General features: G+C 38.1%; 1 protein-coding gene across 1 annotated transcript in view; it reads right to left on the bottom strand.

Moving 5' to 3' along the window:
• The window catches only part of LOC133605885 (lutropin-choriogonadotropic hormone receptor-like), a 57,675-nt gene extending 38,008 nt beyond the window's left edge, over positions 1–19,667 (bottom strand). The window contains exons 1-3 of the mRNA XM_061959248.2: positions 19,357–19,667; positions 19,203–19,274; positions 2,593–2,667 (exon numbers count right to left, since the gene is read on the bottom strand). Coding sequence (XP_061815232.1) covers positions 2,593–2,667; positions 19,203–19,274; positions 19,357–19,526 — 317 coding nt within the window. The 5' untranslated portion in view covers positions 19,527–19,667. The remainder of the gene's footprint in view (positions 1–2,592; positions 2,668–19,202; positions 19,275–19,356) is intronic.
• Positions 19,668–19,957: the final 290 nt, after the last annotated feature.

The raw sequence follows: 19,957 nt of genomic DNA, 5'->3' as shown, positions 1-19,957 counted from the left end.
CAACATTGAATGACCGTGACCTTCGATCCATCAGACGGCACTGTATCAAAAACCGACATCAATCTCTAAAGGATATCACCACATGGGCTCAGGAACACTTCAGAAAACCACTGTCACTAAATACAGTTTGTCGCTACATCTGTAAGTGCAAGTTAAAGCTCTACTATGCAAAGCAAAAGCCATTTATCAACAACATCCAGAAACGTCGCCGGCTTCTCTGGGCCCGAGATCATCTAAGATGGACTGATGCAAAGTGGAAAAGTGTTCTGTGGTGTGACGAGTCCACATTTCAAATTGTTTTTGGAAATATTCGACATCGTGTCATCCGGACCAAAGGGGAAGCGAACCATCCAGACTGTTTTTGACGCAAAGTTCAAAAGCCAACATCTGTGATGGTAGGGGGGTGCATTAGTGCCCAAGGCATGGGTAACTTACACATCTGTGAAGGCACCATTAATGCTGAAAGGTACATACAGGTTTTGGAACAACATATGCTGCCATCTAAGCGCCGTCTTTTTCATGGACGCCCCTGTTTATTTCAGCAAGACAATGCCAAGCCACCTTCAGCACGTGTTACAACAGAGTGTCTTCGTAAAAAAAGAGTGTGTGTACTTTCCTGTTCCGCCTGCAGTGCAGACCTGTCTCCCATCGAAAATGTGTGGCGCATTATGAAGCGTAAAATACGACAGCGGAGACCCCGGACTGTTGAACGAATGAAGCTCTACATAAAACAAGAATGGGAAAGAATTCCACTTTCAAAGCTTCAACAATTAGTTTCCTCAGTTCCCAATCGTTTTTTGAGTGTTGTTAAAAGAAAAGGTGATGTAACACAGTGGTGAACATGCCCTTTCTCAACTACTTTGGCACATGTTGCAGCCATGAAATTCTAAGTTAATTATTATTTGCAAGAAAAAAAAAAGTTTATGAGTTTGAACATCAAATATCTTGTCTTTGTAGTGCATTCAACTGAATATGGGTTGAAAAGGATTTGCAAATCATTGTATTCCGTTTATATTTACATCTAACACAATTTCCCAACTCATATGGAAACAGGGTTTGTGTGTATATATATATATATATATATATATATATATATATATATATATATATATATATGTATGTATGTATGTATGTATGTATGTATGTATGTATGTATGTAATGTTCTGTCTGTAAAATACATATTTTCTATAATCTACTAATAGCATTTCATGATTAATATCCATAAATGATAATTTCTAATAAATGACAGTAGAATAAACACATATGTTTGGGGATTCATAGTTTAAATACCTGAAATTTACACTGTGTGTGGTGTTGGAGTTTTCCGACTTTTTGTGTGGCCATAACTGCATCACTGCCTGAGTGCCTTGAGTGCGTGTTTTGGCGCAAGTGCTGCTGTTGATATGACAGATGACTGAAAGTTGGTTTTGGTTTGGTTTGTACGGCAGACAATGACTAGTTTTGCTAGATACAAGTTTTTTACTAAGGTTTTTGGTGTGGTTAACGCTGTTAATAAATAGTTTTGCTCAATAAAGTGATCGATGGAATTCCTGTCCTAATAGCGTCTCGACAGACGTTACAATAACTGAACAGTGTTGACAAACAGTGTTTTATCTGTTGTGGCCGCTTGTCCTCACCTGTCATGAACAGTTGCATTGCAAAATCCTACAGAACAAATTATGTTTTTATTTTGTTTAGAATTAAGATGGGATTTGATTTTGTGCGCGACATTGATTTGCTTTGAGCAGAGGACGCTCAAACAGTGCACAATTTTGCAGGAGCGCACCTTAGAGGGAACGTTTAAAAACGAGAGAAAAAGAAGGTAAACCGCTAGTAATCCAGTTTGCGTCCTCTTCTACTGATGTTTTCCTCAAGATGCTAAAATAAATGCTGAAAGATCATAAGGAAACACAGGCTTTGGTGTCATTGGAAGAGAAAATGGAAGAGCAGGGAAGTCTGGATATGATAATTATTTAAATTTTCTTTTTTGCACATGATTGTCATATCAGTTTTGAAGTAATCATACACCAGGTCAACAAAACATGCAATTGAGTGATCAAAATAATAGCTTTATATGCCTTTATCCACGTTGTCTATGCGGGAAAATGGTCTCCAGATGACATCACACCAAGAAGGGTGACATATTGAGTCTGGCGATGGAAAGGGGGTGTTTCAAATACAGTTATGATAATGTGGGAGGAAACTGCAGTACCTGTGTAAATCTCTCTCACGCATGAAGAGAACATAAAAATTCAAACCCTCAATTTGCTCACTGTGCGAATCTCATAGTATTGCAAATAGTGAAATAAATTCCTGCATTTGCATCTTTACTCTGACTTTTACCAATAAGTAGTCATTCCATTATCCATTTTACTATGAGCATTTTTTACTGTATGACTGCTTTTGCACACTATTACCGTACTGCATTTGTAATTTAAAAAAAAAAGGTTACGTGGAATCAGTCAGCAAACTGGGCAGCTCTGAAATGTGACGCTTTGTCAAACAATATGTAATTGAATTATCCAGTTTGACAGAAATGAAAAATAAAAATAAACTGGGATTAACATAAGTGTTAGAGGTAGCATACATACATTTCATTCAGGTCACGGATGAAGAAGAAGGCCCGCGTCCGTATCTGTGTGATGTGTTTACTGTAGGAGACCAAACTGTGGAACATATACATAGACTACATAAGCAAACAACAACAAATACAATACAATACTGTAAATGAACAGATTTAACTATAGTTAACTATCTCTACTGTATAAGCATGCATTCAGTTAAACTAAAACCAGCTTGAATACAGCAAATAAAGGAATATAAGACAGTATTTATTAAAAAAAATATATATACCGTATTTTCCAGACAATAGGGCGCACCGGATTATAAGGCGCACTGCCCATGAATGGTCTATTTTTTAAAAATCTTTTTTCATATATAAGACGCATCGGATTATAGGGCAAATTAAAGGAGTCACATTATTATTATTATTATTTTTTTCTAAATTAAAAACACTTCCTTGTGGTCTACATAACATGTAATGGTGGTTCTTTGGTCAAATTGTTGCACAGATTGTTTTACAGATCATCTTTAAGCTGCCTTCTGACTGTCGATTACGTATACGCTGTTTTGTGGGCGGTCTTATTTACGTGGCTCACCTTCGGCAGTGTCTTCTCCTCATCATCTTTGTTGTATTGGTGTAGCGTGCAAGGACAGGGGTGGAAGAAGTGTCAAAAGATGGAGCTAACTGTTTGATTGACGTTCAGACTTTACTTAAAGCAACAACGGAGCAGCATCTCCTCATCCGGAAACAACACCTAAAATTCCTTGGGTGAATAATGTAAACTCACTACACCTGTATGTTTTAGCGCTTTCATGGTGAGTTTACTGACAGATATAAGTAAGAACTTTACACTACTTTATATTAGAAATGACAACAGCAGAGGATGAATGTCCCATAACAAGAAGATAGACAAAAAGAAGAAGCTTATCGACTACGGTGTCGACACGGACTACAAAGGCGGACTCGCGCAATTTTTCAGGATTTATGCAGATCCCAAATACAGATCAGCAGGTACCAGAAGGTAAGAAAAGTTTCTTTTGCATAATATTGCGAAACAAAACGCCAGATAATATGTCTTAACTTATACACACACCATAATAATACTTGTATGTTGCAGCACATCAAGTGGTGCGGCTTCATAGCTTATCAAAGTCGTACTAAAACATTTTGATAGATTTTTGAGCGCAGTGTGTACTGTTCTATATTTTCAATGGAACATATAAAATGTTGTTGTTGTTTACTTGAGTCATATTGCCATCATAGTGCAGTCTACATGTGTCTCTTATGTTTGACTGCCATCTACTGGTCACACTTATCATTACACCATGTACCAAATAAAATTGCTTCGAGGTCGGTAAGCAAAACCAGAATATTTCCTTCCATTAGGCGCACTGGGTTATAAGGCGCACTGTCGAGTTTTGAGGAAAAAAAACGATTTTGTCAATGCAGCATAACAGGTAAAATAATCCCAATAAATATGCTGTTTATACTGCACTGACTAGAATATAAAACGGTATTTTCACCCTAGAAAAGTGTATGAAAAAGACAGGTCGTTGCACACGCCGCGAGGTCTAAAAAAATGATGCATTAAAGGCCTACTGAAATGTGATTTTCTTATTTAAACGGGGATAGCAGGTCCATTCTATGTGTCATACTTGATCATTTCACGATATTGCCATATTTTTGCTGAAAGGATTTAGTAGAGAACATCGACGATAAAGTTCGCAACTTTTGGTCGCTGATAAAAAAGCCTTGCCTGTACCGGAAGTAGCAGACGATATGCGCGTGACGTCACAGGTTGTGGAGCTCCTCACATCTGCACATTATTTACAATCATGGCCACCAGCAGCGAGAGCGATTCGGACCGAGAAAGTGACGATTCCCCCATTAATTTGAACGAGGATGAAAGATTCGTGGATGAGGAACGTGAGAGTGAAGGACTAGAGGGCAGTGGGAGCGATTCAGATAGGGAAAATGCTGTGAGAGGCGGGTGGGACCTGATATTCAGCTGGGAATGACTAAAACAGTAAATAAACACACAACATATATATACTCTATTAGCCACAACACAACCAAGCTTATATTTAATATGCCACAAATTAATCCCGCATAACAAACACCTCCCCCCTCCCGTCCATATAACCCGCCAATACAACTCAAACACCTGCACAACACACTCAATCCCACAGCCCAAAGTACCGTTCACCTCCCCAAAGTTCATATAGCACATATATTTCCTCAAAGTCCCCAAAGTTACGTACGTGACATGCACATAGCGGCACGCACGTACGGGCAAGCGATCAAATGTTTGGAAGCCGCAGCTGCATGCATACTCACGGTACCGCGTCTGCACATCCAACTCAAAGTCCTCCTGGTAAGAGTCTCTGTTGTCCCAGTTCTCCACAGGCCAATGGTAAAGCTTGACTGTCATCTTCCGGGAATGTAAACAATGAAACACCGGCTGTGTTATCCGGCACAACAGTCAAGGGTGCATTCTATGGAGGGGGTGCGTTATCCGGCACAACACCTGCCGCAATACACCGCTTCCCACCTACAGCTTTCTTCTTTGCTGTCTCCATTGTTCATTAAACAAATTGCAAAAGATTCACCAACACAGATGTCCAGAATACTATGGAATTTTGCGATGAAAACAGACGACTTAATAGCTGGCCACCATGCTGTCCCAAAATGTCCTCTACAATCCGTGACGTCACGCGCAGGCGTCATCATACCGAGACGTTTTCAGCAGGATATTTCGCGCAAATTTTAAAATTGCACTTTAGTAAGCTAACCCGGCCGTATTGGCATGTTTTGCAATGTTGAGATTTCATCATTGATATATAAACTATCAGACTGCGTGGTCGGTAGCAGTGGGTTTCAGTAGGTCTTTAAAAACAGTATGTGGCACCAAACTACTTACTGTCAGAGATGTTCTTCCTGTCACTCACATACACCAGGTTGATGTTTGGGGTGAGCCTATGCCAGATGATTTTGGGTGAAAATTGGTGTATACCCTAAACTGGTTCCCAGCCAGTCACACAGTTCATCTGGGGTCGCCAACCTGTTGTTCGCAAACAACCTGTCGAACCTTGGGACTTTACCGGTCGGTCTTGACAATAATAGGAAAAATTGCAGTAATGCCAACCTGAACACGCCTGGATAACCAGTTCCAACCCTGAGCTCAGTGCCTGAAACCTCTACAATGGTCCCGTGCCGAGGAGCCAGTGCACGCCACACCGGCTCGTTCTGCAAACCCGCGTTGCATGGTGTGCACAGCCAAAAAATCATCGAGCTGTAGCGACTTGTTACATAACAGTACTGCCCATCTCCCCTCACCACCATCGCTCACCTGCGACAGGAGGCTAACAAGCCAGATAGAGTTATGGTTGCTCACAGAGCCAATGCCACGGCATGCAAAAAACAGCGAAAGGCACAATGAGAAAAAGCAATAATCAAGCATTGCCCACCAACACTTTGGACGTAATCCATTAAAGATTATCATTTACTAAAAAACGTGCAAACTTGATAGCACACGCAAAGCTGATCTACTAAACCTGTGTGTGGAGGATTGCATCTTTAATGAGCAGAACAAGGAGCACAATCCATTTAGCGTGTCTGTCTTCATGTTTTACACAATATATGCTGATCGTCATAACGTCCACAGTGCTGGGATGAGAACATGCAAATTAGATTATTTAGCACTCGCAGTGTGATCTACCAAGACTAAAACTCAACTGTTAGCACTATTTTTGCTTTTTTTGTTGAGCAGGTCTGAAAAGTACGTACTAATTGACACAGTTAGACACACAACTGTGAGAAAGAAGACGATTGCATTGCAGCTCCATACTACGTATACTTGTCAACATGTAAGTAACCAGTGTTGGGACTAACGCGTTACAAAGTTAGTTTCGGCGGTAACTAGTAATCTAACGCGTTATTTTTTATATTCAGTAACTCAGTTACCGTTACTACATGATGCGTTACTGCGTTATTTTACGTTACTTTTTATGTAGTATAAAGTGTGTTTTATCGGAGCGCTGCTGTGTCATCATTCTGATTCTTCTTGTGTCACAAGCCGGAGAAGAGAGACGTGCGCTCTGTGTGTGAGTGTGGGGAGGGAGGAGAGGGAGGAGAGGGAGGGAGGGGAGGGGAGGGGGGCGTGTCTGATCATGGCGGAGCCAGAAGTCCAGTTTGCTAACATGGAGATATTTTCACTACTTTTCTTTTGTCGAGCACAAAGAAAAGAACATTTTAGTTAAATGTAAATTGTGCTTTGGATCAAAGATCCCATCTACTGCCCAAAAACAGCAATTCAAATCTGCTGAAACAAGCTACATAAGCAACATGCTTCGACGAAGCTAGTAAAGAGAGACAGAGACTCTGATGCCACTTCACCTCCACCACTTATGGATTAACTCTGCCTCTGCTCGTCATCATTCACCTCTGAAGGTACACACTCTGTCAATCAATGTTCCCTCTAATTGTTCATGTGTGTGAGCAAACGCAAAAACTCCCTGAGCATTGAGTGGAGCCCATGTGCCAAACTTTAGACGTGCACACTGTGGCTACACCAGCAGCACACCTGTCCCAAACCTCACTAAATAACAAGTTCAATCTCCATCCATCCATCCATTTTCTACCGCTTGTCTCTTTCAGGGTCGCAGGAGCCTATCTCAGCTGCATTCAGGCGGAAGGCAGGGTACACCCTGGACAAGTCCCCTCCTCATCACAGGGCCAACACAGATACACAGACAACATTCTCTTATTATTATAATCAAATGACAGCAGTCATTTCCATTTCTAATATAAGTGTCTAGGCCCACTTACAATGACAATAACAACAAATATTGTTTTTCATGAACTGTGTACTTGTATTGTTTGTCTGGGTGGAGGTCCTGCTTTGGAAATAATTTGTACCCCTTTCATTTAGTTCCCATTAAAACATTCACATGTTGCACAATGAGATGTAAGCAGGGGACCATGTGTACATTCCTGCAACTTCCTGTTTGTAAAAAATATATTTTTATTAGTATTTATTTAATATACTAACAGCATTTAATGATTAATATTTATAAATTAAGATTCCTAATAAATGACACTAGAATAAGCACACATTTGATTGGTAAATCATAGTGTAACGACCTGGAATTACACTTTATGTGTGGTGTTGGAGTTGTCCGACTTTTTGTGTGGCTGTAAACGCATCACTGGCTAAGTGCCATATGTGCAAGTGTTGGCACACGTGAGAAAGAGCGAGTGGCTGCTGTTGATATAACAAAGTAGCTTTTGGTCTGGTTTGTATTGCAGAAAATGACCACTTTTGCGAGATATCATTTTTTTTTTACTAATGTTTTGGTGATGTGTTTATGGCCGACAATAAAGAGTTTTGCTCAGTAAAGAAAATGCCTGGTTAGGCTTTGTGTATGTAGTGTGTGCCTTTCTTGGTTTACATCTATGCTGTTATTATGCTGTTTGTTACTTATGTACGTTATGTTGCAGCTATTTAAAATAGTTTTGTCAATTTGTTCTGGCCAGAAACAAATTGGCCTTTGTAACATATCTTTGTCTTTGTGTGTTGTATGTAGAGCACATTGCTTAGCAGAGTTCAGTGATGCAAATGCATGTCAAGTTGATCAACAGATTGTATAATTCTCCAGTGCAATAACAGTACTGAAATGAAGGCTAAAAGGGCATTAATGGGAGCTTTAAAAAAAAAAAAGAAGAAAAAAAGAAGTAACTAAATAGTTACTTTTCACAGTAACGCATTACTTTTTGGTGTAAGTAACTGAGTTAGTAACTGAGTTACTTTTGAAATGAAGTAACTAGTAACTGTAACTAGTTACTGCTTTGCAGTAACTAACCCAACACTGTAAGTAACATATACAAATATTAGACGTATAGCCTATTCAACAATATCTTTTCATATTTCTATAACTGCTGCGATGAGTTGGCGACTTCTGCAGGGTGTACCCTCCCTTCTGGCTGAGTGCAGCTGGGATAGGTTCCAGCCCCAACACGACACGGAGAGGGAAAGCTGCTCGATGACCTAAAATGAATTCGACTGATGCGTTTTGGTGTCTGCTGGCATTTTTTTTTAAGGACGTCTGTTTTTTCATATATAAGATATAATATAAACATATCTCTTATGTGAAAAAACATCTTTTAATATGCATTTTCTTGCGTCAGGAGCGTACAACTCTCCCATGAGCGCAGCCTCTGTGCTTAAAAAAAAAGGAGGTTTCCATTGTAGATGCACCGCAGCACTTCAAAAATGCCCATAAAAAGTGGTACATGTCTGCTGCTTGTTTCAAAACATAGAAAAATGCGACATGATAACATGAAAGTGCAGTGTCTCTGTGGTGAAAGCTGCGTAGTAGACACAAAATCACTCTTTCAAATAGGGTGTTCTGCACCTGTTATTGATTGTACACACAGTCTTAGTAGATCACACACAACACATCCACTCATATTACACATAATTTTTTAGTTTGCACACGCTGTTTGGCACGTGGTATTTGGATTTTAGTAGATCAGACCCTTTGTTTTTAAGCATGTAATTTAAAGGGGAACATTATCACAATTTCAGAAGGGTTAAAACCATAAAAAATCAGTTCCCAGTGGCTTATTTTATTTTCCGAAGTTTTTTTCAAAATTTTACCCATCACGCAATATCCCTAAAAAAAGCTTCAAAGTGCCTGATTTTAACCATCGTTATATACACCCGTCCATTTTCCTGTGACGTCACATAGTGATGCCAACACAAACAAACATGGCGCATAGAACAGCAAGCTATAGCGACATTAGCTCGGATTCAGACTCGGATTTCAGCGGCTTAAGCGAGTCAACAGATTACACATGTATTGAAACGGATGGTTGTAGTGTGGAGGCAGGTAGCGAAAACGAAATTGAAGAAGAAACTGAAGCTATTGAGCCATATCGGTTTGAACCGTATGCAAGCGAAACCGACGAAAACGACACGACAGCCAGCGACACGGGAGAAAGCGAGGACGAATTCGGCGATCGCCTTCTAACCAACGATTGGTATGTGTTTGTTTGGCATTAAAGGAAACTAACAACTATGAACTAGGTTTACAGCATATGAAATACATTTGGCAACAACATGCACTTTGAGAGTGCAGACAGCCCAATTTTCATCAATTAATATATTCTGTAGACATACCCGCATCCGCGCTCTTTTCCTGAAAGCTGATGTGTCCAGTTTTGGAGTTGATGTCAGCAGGCCAGGGAAGCTAGGGTCGATATTCTTCTCTTGATCATCTTCGGTGGCATAAGGGACGGTGTGAGCCAAAACATCCAGGGGGTTTAGCTCGCTCGTCTGCGGGAACAAACTGCAGCCATTGCTTGCCATGCTACCGAGGCCCTTTGTCCCTGAATTGCTCACACACTCCGGCAGATTCAATGGGGGTCTGGCGGCAGATTTCTTTGACTTTATCGTTGGAAATGCATCTGCTTTGAGTGTCGCAGGATATCCACACATTCTTGCCATCTCTGTCGTAGCATAGCTTTCGTCGGTAAAGTGTGCGGAACAAACGTCCAATTTCTTGCCACTTTCGCATCTTTGGGCCACTGGTGCAACTTGAATCCGTCCCTGTTCGTGTTGTTACACCCTTCGACAACACACCGACGAGGCATGATGTCTCCAAGGTACGGAAAACAGTCCAAAAAATGGAAAAAAACAGAGCTGATTTGACTCGGTGTTTGAGAAAATGGCGGATTGCTTCCCGATGTGACGTCACGTTGTGACGTCATCCGAGAGCGAATATTAGAAAGGCATTTCATTCGCCAAAATTCACCCATTTAGAGTTCGGAAATCGGTTAAAAAAATATATGGTCTTTTTTCTGCAACATCAAGGTATATATTGACGCTTACATAGGTCTGGTGATAATGTTCCCCTTTAACATCCTGCAGGGTGGAGCCATTTCAATACAAGCTACAAGTCTTCAAACGAACTGAATTCAAATTCCAAATTCGGAATTTTGCACAGGCCTGAACTTCACACAGAATGCACAAGCTGATTTGTACCCATCCATCCATTTTCTACCGCTTCTCCCGTTCGGGGTCGCGGAGGGAGCTGGAGCCTATCTCAGCTGCATTCGGGCGGTAGGCAGGGTACACCCTGGACAAGTCGCCACCTCATCACAGGGCCAACACAAATAGACAGACAACATTCACACTCACATTCACACACTAGGGCCAATTTAGTGTTGCCAGTCAACCTATCCCCAGGTGCGTGTCTTTGGAGGTGTTAGGAAGCCAGAGAACCTGGAGGGAACCCACGCAGTCACGGGGAGAACATGCAAACTCCACAGGATCAAACCCAGGACCTACGTATTGTGAGGTAGATGCACTAACCCCTCTTCCACCGTGCTGCCTGATTTGAAACCTAAATTCCCCAACTGAAAGGCCAACATTGCTAACCACCAAGCTACTGCGCGGCTGCATCAAGAAAATGATTGAAATAGAAAAAAAAAATGCCTTTCAGGTTTTTTTTTTCCAGGAACAGGTCTTTTATTCAGAGTCATTTTATATTTCGGCCAATTCTATACAGGGTGCACTTTGTACAGGTCTTAATAAGTGCACTGCTTGGTGAGAAAAATTATGTCTTCTAAGTTCTACCACACTAACACAATTTACACTTAGTGTTTGTAGCCAATTTTAACATACAATATTAATGTATTTAGGACAAGAGGTAAGCATGTTTAAGAATGTCGTCCACACAGAGACATCAAAAGGCAAACAAAGACTTGTAAAGTGTCCTTGAGTGTTTTGTTTTCTGATGGAAGCATGATGGAAACTGATCTTGTGTCACTCAGCTTCCAATGTAAAGTAGGTGACAATTAAATTCGACTCCTTGCATTGCTTTTTTAAAATGTCCTCTGTTTTTGTGATATATATATTCTTCAGAATAAAATTTCAGTTATGTCACATAGCCTATGTGACTCATAAACACCATCAGAGTAGAAGCTATAAGTAAGGCATACCTAGCCAGAATAACTATATACAGTAACAGTCATTTAATTATAGTATTGTGATGTGATTTGGCACCCTTAGAGACTGTCAGAGGCACATCTTCACACTTCAGGGAAGTTGCAAACTGTAGGGAACACATATTGAACTTCTCAACTGTTTGAAAACAGCTGGATCTGACTCACGGTGTCGTGAAAAAAATATAACGACAACAGCCATCACACGGCAACTTAACACGCAGCAAGTAAATACCACAAATACATGGCTACAACTACTATTAGTCGAGGATAATAAACCTTATGCATGTACTGTTAGCAACTCTTTATACATTTTTGGAAAAACTTGCTTAAGTTACATGTTAGTAGAAGTAATGTTTACTGTTAGATGTTCTGCTGTTGCTCTGTCTAGTGCAGAGGTAACTCCTCCTGGCACCCAAGTAAAAATTAATACATATTTTACAGTACAGGTCAAAAGTTTGGACACACCTTCTCTTCATTCAATGTGTTTTCTTTTTTTTCATGAGTATTTAAATTGTAGATTGTCACTGAAGGCATCAAAACTATGAATTAACACATGTGGAGTTATATATTTAACAAAAAAAGGTGAAATAACTCAAAACATGTTTTATATTCTAGTTTCTTCAAAATAGCCACTCTTTGCTCTGATTACTGCTTTGCACACTCTTGGCATTCTCTCAATGAGCTTCAAGCACACCTATGAAGTGAAAACCATTTCAGGTGACTACCTTAAAGCTCATCGAGAGAATGCCAAGAGTGTGGGGGAAACAAATAATAAAAATAAATAAATATGTATGTATGTATGTATGTATGTATGTATGTATGTATGTATGTATGTATGTATGTATGTATGTGTATATATATATATGCATGCATATGTATTTTATTATGTGTATAAATATACACATATATATATATATATATATATATATATATATATATATATATATATATATATATATATATATATATATATATATATATATATATATATATATACACACACACATATATACATTCATATATATGTATATATGTATATATATGTGTGTATGTATATATATCTATATGTATATAAGCGTATATATATATATATATATGTATATGTGTATATATATATATATATATATATATAAATATATATATATATATGTATATGTGTATATGTCTGTGTATATATAGATATGAAGTGAAGTGAACTATATTTATATAGCGCTTTTCTCTAGTGACTCAAAGCGCTTTACATAGTGAAACCCAATATCTAAGTTACATTTAAACCAGTGTGGGTGGCACTGGGAGCAGGCGGGTAAAGTGTCTTGCCCAAGGACACAACGGCAGTGACTAGGATGGCGGAAGCGGGGATCGAACCTGCAAGCCTCAAGTTGCTGGCACGGCCGCTCTACCAACCGAGCTATTATATGTTATTTATATGTATATATGTTAATGTATATAGGTGTATATATACACGTATATATATGTGTATACATATGTGTGTGTGTGTGTATATATATATATATATATATATATATATATATATATATATATATATATATATATATATATATATATATATATATATATATATATATATATATATATATGTCTGTATGTATGTATATTTTTATATTTATATATATATATATATATATATATATATATATATATATATATATATATATATATATATATATATATATATATATATATATACCATTTTTTTAATCTGTCCTGTCTAACTGCTCGGGCAAATCCTATTGTTGATGTGGGTTCCATATCTGCTGTTCAGATTAACATTACAAAAGAGAAGTGAGGGAGATACTTCTCTTGTTGTCTTATTTGTAGTTGACTTCATCAAATGTTTTAATATATTAAGTGTTTGGCGCAGCTGGGCCGGAGCAGGAGGGGATGAAAAAAAGAAGAAGAAAAAAGAAGACAGGCAGGGGACCAGAGAGGAACAAGACAAAAAAATGGTGTATGTCAGCGGTGTTAAACTAATTTTAGCTCAGAGGTCGCATGGAGGAAAATCATAGCAGTAAAACTTAAAAATAAAGACAACTTCAGAATGTGCTTGTTTATAGAACAAGCACATTCTGAAAATGTACATATTACAAATACTCCTCTTGGCAAAACAATTCAAGTTAGTTGAAAATTCTGAGGAAAAAAATTGGTATTCAGCATTCTCATGATGACAGTTTAGAAAACGTTTAGAAAAGCAATCGAGTGTTTCCTCAAACCGCCGCATTGATGAAATCTGCAACTGCCACAACAAATTCATTTATCATCATTCAAATATAATATAAATAAACCAATTATTAAAATGACACCATAGCCGAAATCAAGGTAACACAACTACAAAACCAGTGAAGTTAGCCCGTTGTGTAAATCGTACATAAAAACAGAATACAATGATTTGTAAATCCTTTTCCACTTATATTCAATTGAATACTGCAAAGACAAGATACTTAATATTCAAACTGGTTAACCTAGTTATTTCTGCCAATATTAGCTCATTTGGAATTTGATGCCTGCAACATGTTTAAAAAAAACTAGCACAAGTGTCAAAAAGACTGAGAAAGTTGAGGAATGCTCATCAAACACTTATTTGAAACATCCCACAGGTGAACCGGCTAATTGGGAACAAGTGGGTGCCATGATTGGGTATAAAAGCAGCTTCCATGAAATGCTCAGTCATTCACAAACAAGGATGGGGCGAGGGTCACCCCTTTGTGAACAAATGCGTGAGCAAATTGTCAAGCAGTTTAAGAACAACATTTCTCAACGAGCTATTGCTAAGAATTCACCATCTACGGTCCTTAATATCATCTAAAGGTTCAGAGAATCTGGAGAAATCACTGCAGGTAAGCGGCAAGGCCGAAAACCAACATTGAATGCCGGTGACCTTGGATCCCTCAGGCGGTACTACATCAAAAACCGACATCAGTGTGTAAAGGATATCACCATATGGTGATATCCTTCAGGAAAACTTCAGAAAACCACTGTCAGTAACTACAGTTTGTTGCTACATCTGTAAGTGCAAGTTAAATCTCTACTATGCAAAGCAAAAGCCATTTATCAACAACACCCAGAAACACTGCATGTGTTACAACAGCGTGGCTTCGAAGTAAAAGAGTGCGGGTACTAGACTGGCCTGCCTGTAGTCCAGACCTGTCTCCCATTAAAAATATGTGGCGCATTATGAAGCGTAAAATACCACAACGGAGACCCTGGACTGTTGAACAACTTAAGCTGTACATCAAGCAAGAATGGGAAAGAATTCCATCTGAAAATCTTCTAACATTAATCTCCTCAGTTCCCAAACGTTTACTGAGTGTTGTTAAAAGAAAAGGCCATGTAACACAGTGGTAAAAATGCCCTTGTGCCAACATTTTTGCAATGTGTTGCTGCCATTAAATTCCAAGTTAATGATTATTTGCAAAAAATATGTAGTTTCTCATTTCGAACATTAAATAACTTGTCTTTGCAGTCTATTCAATTGAATATAAGTTGAAAATGATTTACAAATCATTGCATTCTGTTTTTATTTACGATTTACACAACGTGCCGACTTCACCGGTTTTGGGTTTTGTAAAAACCTAACCAATGAGTAAAAAGTAGATTTAATCTTAATATAAAATACAACACAACAAATATAGAAACACACAGTTTTACAATGGAGTTCAGGGTGCGCTTGTGCATTCAACCAATTGCAAACGCTGCATGGAACTCTAACAACAAAGATGATGGTCAAGTTGACTTACAGTAAGTGTTTGCATCTTACCGTTTCGTAATTTTATCCATTGCGTGGATAATATACAATGAAAGAAGGTATTGTGCGTCGATACTGTCGCCACCTGATGGCAGCCACAGTTTCTTTCATTAGGAAAAAAATGCAGCTCAGTTTTATATTTAGCAAACTGATGCCCTTGGGCCGTATGTTTGACACCTCTGGCGTAGGTAGGTAGAGTAGATAGCATGCCACAATATGATCGCATGGGCTGTGAGTTCAAGATCCCTGATTTAAAGCAAAATATATCTAATTCTATCTTAAAATAAGTCATTGCCATGGCAACCACCAGATATATTATTATTAGGGGACCAGCTTAAACACCTCACATGCCAACTATGTTAATAGATGTTTTTTTCCCCAATAGTGAATGCCAAATGAAAAAAATTTTTCTTGCTGGCTGCTACCTTACAATAGTATATATTTTTTTCTTTTCGAGTTATCTGAACATGGTGAACCCATCATTCATCAGGCAAGTACTGGAAGTATCCAATGCTGATAAGGCTCGTCCCTGAGGAGGAAAGGAGCCGTGTCCAAGTTTTCGCTCGAAGCAAACAAACCGTTTCATATCTGCTCCTTCAACGGAAAAAGACATGTTGACAAACAGTAAAGCCAAATTAAGAAGTATATGAACAGTGGCTGTTTTGTTATCATTTTGCCTTTTTACACCATGACAGAGTTTTTATGTGTCTCTCTGCACAGCTGCAATGGGTTGGAAATAAAACACTGAACCTAGGATTGGAGTAGAGATGCTTAGCTTTAATTTAAAAGGGTTTACCAATCACAGTACTGTACCAAAATGAGATAATATGATTATTTACCATCATTGCAAAATAATAAATAAAAAAATTATGTATGTGTTATGTGATAGCATATCGTGTTCACTAACTCGCTTTACAATTTAAAGACGTTATATTGAACAAATAAATAAATAGTAAATCAATGATGACATATGTTTTTCAGATGTGTTTAATGTATTTAGAGGTTATTAAAGTTTATGATATTAATACTTTTCTGTCCAGCACATATCAGAGACTTTTAAAACGATATTGTAATCCATTGGGATACTAAAGCACCAGTGGGTTTCTTTGAATAAAGAACTCCATCTTCAGTTGTGTGCAGAGCAACTTTGCATTCTTCTTTTTGTCAAAATACTCACATTGAGCAGATTGCTGAGGCGATAAAAAACGTAATTTCCGACGTTCACAGATCTGTCCATTTATACACTTTTGTAACAAATGTGTTAAAGTGTAATGATACTTTATGGACACCCTGTATATGTTTCTATTGTATCCATACATACTATATAATTATTTGAACAAATAATTTGGGATAAAAAAACGTATTTAAATGAATATCGTTGTGGTAAACAAACACATTTCACCTGAATAGCTATTGCACATCACACTAACACAAATACCACTGGCTGCAACATTTGTTACACCCGCGCAATCAAATGAAGCCAACAATGTAAGAGCTGTATGGAAAAAATACATATTAGTAGTGTTAATCACACTAATCAGAGAACAAACAATTATCACAGTCAAAGTTAACACTTAAGTCACAGAACATTATAGGATAAATCATGCATAAACACAGATAAATTGCGTAGTTTATTTTTGACGACACATGTTCTTTTACCTTGAATGTGGTTAATTACTTCATAATAAACCCAACTTAAGGTTTTGAGCAAATAAATTACCTAATTTTCTGGACTATAAGGCGCACTTAAAATCCTTTTTCCCCCCTCAAAACTTGACAGTGTGCCTTAAAACCCGGTGCGCCTAATGTAAGGAATACGTTTGGTTGAGCTTACCCACCTCGAAGTAATTTTATTTGGTACATGTGTAATAAGTGTGATCAGTAGATGGCAGTCAAACATAAGAGATAAGTGTAGGCTGATGTGCTTCAACATACGAGTATTATTATGGTGTGTGTATAAGGTAAGACATATTATCTGGCGTTTTGTTTCGCAATATTATGCAATGGCAACTTTTCTTACCTTCTGGTACCTGCTGATCTGTATTTGGGATCTGCATAAATCCTGAACAATTATGCGCTTCCGCCTTTGTAGTACGCGCCGACACCTTAGTGGATAAGCTTCTTCTTTTTTTCTATCTTCTTGTTATGGGACATTCATCCTTTGCTGTTGCAATTTCTATTATATAGTAGTGTAAAGTTCTTACTTATATCTGTCAGTGAACTCTCCATGAAAGCGCTAAAACATACCGGTCTAGTGAGTTTATATTATTCACCCAAAGAAGTTTAGTTATTAGAGTTCCGAGCAAAGAGTTTTTCACGGGACATGTTTCCGGTGTTGTTGTTTCTGTTATTGATTTAAGTAAAGTCTGAATGTCATGAAAACAGTTAGTTCCATCTTTTGACACTTCTTCCACTCCCGTCCTTGCACGCTACACCGCTACAACAAAGATGGCGGAGAGAAGGTGAGCCACGTAAATAAGACCGCCCACAAAACGGCGCATCCGGAAGCGACTGTCAGAAAGCGGCTTGAAGATGATCTGTAAAACATAAACTATGCAACATTTTGACCAAAGAACCACCTTTACATGTTGTGTAGACCAGAGGTCCCCAACCTTTGTGTAGCTGCGGACCGGTCAACGCTTGAAAATGTGGGTGTATGGTATTTTTATTTTAAATTTTAAATTTTTTTTGTCATAAAGAAATACAATCATGTGCTTACGGACTGTATCCCTGCAGACTGTATTGATATATATTGATATATAATGTAGGAACCAGAATATTAATAACAGAAAGAAACAACCCTTTTGTGTGAATGAGTGTGAATGATTGTAAATGGGGGAGAGAGCTTTTTTGGGTTGGTGCACTAATTGTAAGTGTATCTTGTGTTTTTTATGTTGATTTAATAAATAAAATAAAAAATATTTTTATTTTATTTTATTTTTTTAATTTCTTGTGCGGCCCGGTACCAATCAATCCACGGACCGGTACCGGTGGTTGGGGACCACTGATGTAGACCACAAGGAAGTGTTTTCAATTTAGAAAAAAAAAAAAAAAAAAAGACTCCTTTAATGCGCCCATCATTATATATGCCTTATATATGAAAAAAGATCAAAAATAGACCATTCGTCGGCGGTGCGCACTATGGTCCGGAAAATACGGTAAGTGGATTCAAGTAAAACACTAAACAAATTTTCCTGTTTAAAATTCGAATGATAAAATTTAATTTGTGTAAAAAAATAGGGGTGCTTTTTAAAGTTAATTTAAATTATGCACACAAGTAATTTACTGCGATTTATCAAAATGCAAAAATGTGAATATTCTGAAAAGAAAACCCCTAATAATTGTACAGCGCTACTATTAATGTCACAATATATGTTGTATTTTAGTGGTATGCAATCCTGTCTATTATATACAATGCAATGCAGTTCAACACCATTTTGATAGATTATTCAATTTTGGGACAATCCGACACCCACAACAGTAATTTAGTGTGCAGGTGTACCTAATGCTGTGGCCAATGACTGCATTATGTCAAATGAAGTATTCTAATTAGATATTTGATTCCAGTAGGAACTATACCAAAGATCATTACATTAAGTCAGCGACAAATGTTATTATTTAGTGTCTATTTATGAAAACATACTGTATTTGCCTTATCGGTTGTTAATGTCATGACCCCCTAATTAAAGTGACCTCGTGTTTCCTGATACTGTTGCAAGGCGTATTGTAATGTTATCAGTAACTATTGTTGCACATGTTGCCAAGCAGCAATCATCCGTTTCTTTCGATAGAGGTCACAGAAAACAATCTTAGTCCATATATTCAAAATATTTAACTATTTGGATACTGGATAATGAAGAACTTACATTTTTCTTATGCCGCTCAGCCCTGAGAAGGCATGGGATGGAACTTCCTTTAAATCCAGATATCTGACCTCCCTGTAACATAATGAAGAGCGACATAATCTGTATGAGTAACCATAAGAGGAACCATGAGACTCACAGAGGCTGCAATACTTACAGTATGGACCCAAATGATGTCTGATTCTTGGTGGTCAGCTGAGTGAAATTGCTGCACTGGAAGCTGAAGGCAGTGCAGCAGCAGATTTCCGGACACCTGAACGCCTCATGAGAGGTCACATTCAGGATGCCAAAAAGCATGACCATGACCCCGAGCACCCGGGAGGTCATTTGTGGAAAAAAAACAAAAACAAACTCAAGTTAAACTCACTTAGGGAAAATAAAATGTAAAAATCCCAACTCAAAGCTATGCAAGGCTATAATTTAAAAATGTGTTGCCTGTTTCCTCAAGCATCCTTTTTTTTGGAGTTTGAGCTCTTGTGTTGCCTTCATGTACTCACATGAATGCGAGGTGCCTGCCCGCCTGGAGGAGTCACCTAAAAGCGGAGCTCAGACAGCCGAGATATACACTTGTGACGTTGAGGGGGTGGAGATCTGAAAAGCTCTTCGACCGTCAATCAAAACCTGCAAAGACTGTCTTGATGGCTTTTGATTTCCACACATAATTGGATATGCTCTGTGATACATAAAAGTCAATGATAGCATTATGAAATACATACTGCATGAACATTTGAAAAAAAAAAAAACATTTTTGAAAAAAA

The sequence above is a fragment of the Nerophis lumbriciformis genome, linkage group LG02 (genome assembly GCF_033978685.3).
Source record: "Nerophis lumbriciformis linkage group LG02, RoL_Nlum_v2.1, whole genome shotgun sequence".
Lineage (NCBI taxonomy): Eukaryota > Metazoa > Chordata > Actinopteri > Syngnathiformes > Syngnathidae > Nerophis > Nerophis lumbriciformis.
Note: the sequence above shows the minus strand (reverse complement) of the source record. Positions and strands in the feature narration are given on the sequence as shown.